This window comes from Brassica oleracea, unplaced genomic scaffold (assembly GCF_000695525.1).
Source record: "Brassica oleracea var. oleracea cultivar TO1000 unplaced genomic scaffold, BOL UnpScaffold01483, whole genome shotgun sequence".
Lineage (NCBI taxonomy): Eukaryota > Viridiplantae > Streptophyta > Magnoliopsida > Brassicales > Brassicaceae > Brassica > Brassica oleracea.
The window spans coordinates 4,243-8,817 of NW_013618017.1; the positions used below are offsets into that span (position 1 = coordinate 4,243).

Consider the following 4,575-nt stretch of genomic DNA (forward strand, 5'->3'; position numbering starts at 1 on the left):
GAAATTCTACTTTCAGATTATGTTTATTGTATTATTTCATGTATATAAAATATATTTTATAAAATTTAAACATGGTTTAGATATAATTTTAATAAAAGAATAAAGAAATTATTCTTTTTTGAAATAAAGAAAATAATACGCTTGTTTGTTTGTACTTACATAAAACATTAAGCTATGATTTTAACCGGACCATATATTCACATAGAATTTTCTAAAATATTATAATCTTATTATTTTATCGATTTGCGTAATATTTTGAACTGGTCCACCTCAGGACTGGAGAAATTTATTAATTTATGGTATTTATTAATTTATCGAGTATTAATTTATAGAATATCTACTGTAATATGAAAGCTTTTAAAAAAGCTTGTTGGTTAAAAAGAAGAAAAAATTAGTTGGATTCATTTTTCCTTATTTCATTCTATTTGGGTTTGATAAAAACTGAAAATAGATGTTAAGATTTTGGTTAAACTGAAACTGAAATATTGATTAGAAAAGATGGGTTGATAAAAAAATTAATAGGTTTGATATAAGGAAGAAGAAAATGAAAACTTAGAGATGATTTATAATTTTCTTAAAAAAAGATAATGAGGAGTCCAATTTATACAGTACTTAATAATGAAGATGTTCCAAGCGATGTACACTTCTCTATTGGATTCTCCCTCAAGAGCATGAATGTATTCTCGAGGAAGTGGAGCCCAGATTTCGACTTCTTTTCTCTGCTCCTTCCCATCGACTTCCTCTCTCTGCTCCTTCCAATCAAACTTGGACACAAGCCTCATGTTATCCCTAAACAGTTTATCAATCTTCTTCCGAGGTAGCTTCTAACGCAGGTCACCAAACTTGATCTAAGTATTGCAGGATGAGATAGGGAGGTTAGCCAAAAACTCAAGCCTATCTTCTTGAAACTCCACAGGGCTGTAAATGTTTTTCCTACCATCAAAAGCAGGGACAGCACCAGATAAACTACTATGCTCAGTCTCCACGAGTTTTTGTTTGATCATCCCAGCGATTTCCTTTGAAGGGCTTGTGGAGAGATCTCAACGTTGTAATGGTAAATCTTCTGTGCAGGATCAAACTTGACAAGAATATGGTTGGCGAGAAGATATATAACAGAGCCTTGTTGACCACCAGACTCAGCTCTTTTAGCAACCACTAATGCTGCTTATGCTTCTGATGCTGTGGAGCCATTCACTATTGTGTCTGCATCTGCTATTGCTGATGCTTTCTCTCCAAAACTGTTTTTGACTGAAACACAAAAGATGCAACTAAATCAGTACCAGTAGAGAGTATTTAAGCACACAGAGAGTTTCTTTCTAGGCAAAAGATGCAACTAAATCAGTACCAGTAGAGAGTATTTAAGCACACAGAGAGTTTCTTTCTAGACAAAAAGTTTCAGACATTAACACATTAAATAACGTTAAAGAAAAAGTGATACTATTGTAGTACAAATGGGAAAACCATAAAGACATTTACGCAGCAGTGTGGGAAATCACACCAAGAACAACAAAGGAGGAAAGAGATAGCCTTGAAAGCTCGTCCTCATCCACCCCATCAAGCTGCAATCACATACGAAAGGTATATGGTCATGCACTTTCACCTAATGAGTAAGAGGTGAGTAAATAGTCTTGATTTTTATGGTTTTGATACCATAGTCCGAATAGAGTAATTTTCTGTCAGATACATCTAACTTAGGCAAACTATTATGACAGCAAATGCGTGTGATTGATGTAGTGTCTGATACCATACCAAACCTTGCTATGCGAGTGAAGGAGAGTTTGTCGGTGCCGGCTAAGATCTTGAAGAGCTGAGACACCAAGATCTTCCGTCTCCATCATGGTTTTTCTACTCTCTCTGATTAAATCTCTAGTCTGATCAAGCCGCTCCATGAACATTGCTAATCTCTCTCTTTGATCAGCAGAAACCTGTAAAGAAAAGACTAACTTAAGTTTACTCTCATCTACTTCCCTTTGGTGAATTTAGTAAAAAAGAAATTTGAGAAGAAGTTCAGTAATATGTTTGTAACCTGACGACGCCGACAGCGTTGGAATCGTCACATGCGATGCATGAGAAGGAAGATACCCCTTGTTATAGCTTCTTGGAGAATTTTTACCATGAAATATAACACCATCCGTTATCAGTTTGAATCCTGATCCACTTGCTGGTACAGAGAACTATCAAACTCAGTTGGCTGTGATAAATAAGAAAAACAATGACAATCAGATGGATCAATTTACAGTATTTAGAACTGTAATTGCTTTTGGTACATGGTTTTCCAAATCATGCTCATCTTATCAACAAAACCAAATTTTCATGATTAAAGTCATTCTTAAGATTAATCTCTGGCTTGCATACATATATGTGGTCATACACGTTTCTTGCAGCCAAGATAGGAAGGAGGAATGTTAGGGGCATCATTACCGGCAGGATTGAACTCTTGAACTTTTTGAAATTCCGCACCCATACTTTTGCTACGTATAGCTTCTTCTTCACGGACTCAATATCTCTAGGATTAGATGACGCATCTTCCCTTCTACAACTTGTTCTTTCGCCTTCACAACTCACTGCAATCTCGTTAGTGAAACCCCAAGAATCCAAAACGTCAAGTAGTTATCAGATCACTTCTAAAACACACAGCCAAGATATATAAGTATTCATCATCGCCATAAAAAATTCCTAAAAATCACACTTTGCCCATTGAAAACACTAACCTGCGATGGTGTTGAGCGTGAGAGAGAGAGAGAGAGAGAGGGAAATCTATAGATGGAATTTGATCTTTGAGATTTCGTAACAGGGTATTCATCGCAAGCAAGGAACATTTATAGACGGATGATGATGAGGCCGTTCAGATGCGAGAGAGTGGGAGGTGTAGTGGGTAGAACATAGGATTTAAGGAGATGTAAGCCGACAACGGAAGATGTAGCAGCGGTGGTCGGCGTGCTTAAGATCGGAAGAGTCACTCCGCTTGACCTAAGCGTTTTGTGTTTGCAAATGAGCCAAACCAAAATAGCAGATGGACCTGGTATGAATACATAATAAGAGCCCGGTAAACTTCCAGCGAGACAACATGAAAAACGGAAGACACATGTTCTAAAATGCCCTATGCTATATGCATATAGATGTGGCAAAAGGAAAAAGGAGAAAAATCTTTTTTATTATTATAGATAGATAGATATATAACTTTTTAAATAAAAAATCAATTAATATACATTTTTATGATGAAAAAACACATCATAACATTTATTCATAAATTTTTACAATACTTTCATATTGAAGAGACACAACCTTTAATGAAAAGCCACCTTAATGAAAAAATTCAATTTTTAACAGGAATTGAAATTTCTAAAAAGGCACACAACCTTTGGAATTAATTTAGATTGCTATTATTAATAGATAAAAATTTTAAATTCATAAACCAGAAACTTACTAGTTTAGGATATTTGGAAACCAAACTCCATAGTCGTTAAAAAGGGTCATAGAATCAATTAATCAATTTCAAAAAAAAAAAGAATCAATTAATCAAATGGTTCTTGTACATAATTGATATTATAAGTTGCGGTTTTCAGATGATAAGGATTATGGATTTCCGGCTAAAATTTTTGATTATTAAAAAGTAGATAATTGATAAATTGTTATAAACCATACGGTGGATGTCCATAACCGGTCCGGTCCATAACCGGTCTGATCTATAACCGGCCCGGTCTATAACCGGCCCGGTCTATAACCGGCCCGGTCTATAACCGGCCCAATACCAAAAGAGAGAGAGACGACCTAACCCTAGAAAGAGAGAGAGAGGCGGCCGCATGAAGAGGAGAGAGAGGCGGCTTAGGCTTTAGAGAAAATGAAACTCTATTTCATTTTCCTTGTATTTGTACACTTTCCATATTTATGTCTTTCTTTTTATCTCTTTGTAACTCCCATATATAAGGGCACCTTATGATTGAGTAAAAATACACACAACTTACAGATTCCTAAACCTTAAGTTCATAACACGTTATTAGCACGATAGCCTCTAACACCCTGAGCCTAAAACCAAATCAACAAAACCCTAAAACCCTAAAACGAAAAGGAATCTGCCTCGGAACTTCAAAGAGGTCGTTCTCCCAAACCGTAAGAACCCAGAAAACTATCAAGATATCAAATCGAAGCCCTTGCCGAGACGAATCAGTCAGTGCAAACCGCTTGTCGATCTGACCACCGACGCGCCCTCACGTACAGATACAGTGCGCACCGATTTGCTTTAAAACCCTAATCCGAACCCGACGATACCGACGAACCTTAATCCGTTCGCGACTCCGTTTCAGCTCGTGTCCACCTGATCAGCTCCAGCCCCAAGGCGTTCCTGATCCTAGACAAACTCAGCTCCATCCTGCATCAAGGACAGCTCGCGTTCCAGACGGCAAGCGCCCCGTTCGCATCAGAGCCGCTCGCGATCCCGACTGCAACAACTCCCGTTCGACGATCAGCTGCTCGCGTCTCCAACCTCAATTCGTTCGCGTCCAGGCGAGCTCGTGTTCAGCTCACGTTCCTTCCCAGCTCGAGGTTCATTCTCTTGGTGGTCCGGTTTCAACAATC

At 37.6% G+C, this 4,575-nt stretch overlaps 1 protein-coding gene across 7 annotated transcripts; it reads right to left on the reverse strand.

Moving 5' to 3' along the window:
* Positions 1-559: 559 nt before the first annotated feature.
* Positions 560-3,062, reverse strand: LOC106321362 (vesicle transport v-SNARE 12-like). 7 transcript variants are annotated; one of them, XR_001266053.1, is made up of 6 exons: positions 2,712-3,062; positions 2,422-2,564; positions 2,027-2,191; positions 1,750-1,925; positions 1,499-1,559; positions 560-1,248 (listed from the first exon to the last, which is right to left on the reverse strand). XR_001266053.1 is itself a non-coding variant. In XM_013759645.1 (5 exons), the coding sequence occupies exons 3-5, from the start codon at positions 1,893-1,895 to the stop codon at positions 1,166-1,168; spliced, it is 285 nt and encodes a 94-aa protein (XP_013615099.1). In that variant the 5' UTR covers positions 1,896-1,925; positions 2,027-2,161; positions 2,422-3,062; the 3' UTR covers positions 560-1,165. The 7 variants fall into 7 exon arrangements, 1 of the variants encoding a protein (XP_013615099.1); XR_001266052.1 differs by having other exon boundaries at positions 2,422-2,624; XR_001266056.1 differs by having other exon boundaries at positions 560-848; positions 938-1,248; positions 2,422-3,062.
* Positions 3,063-4,575: the final 1,513 nt, after the last annotated feature.

Coding starts and splice junctions, on each gene's coding strand:
- LOC106321362 (XM_013759645.1), bottom strand. CDS start 1,895: ATGTTCATGGAGCGGCTTGATCAGACTAGAGATTTAATCAGAGAGAGT. Junction 1,560..1,754: donor TCCTTCACTCGCATAGCAAG/GTTTGGTATGGT, acceptor ATGTGATTGCAG/CTTGATGGGGTGGATGAGGA. Junction 1,249..1,498: donor TTCCTCCTTTGTTGTTCTTG/GTGTGATTTCCC, acceptor TTTGTGTTTCAG/TCAAAAACAGTTTTGGAGAG.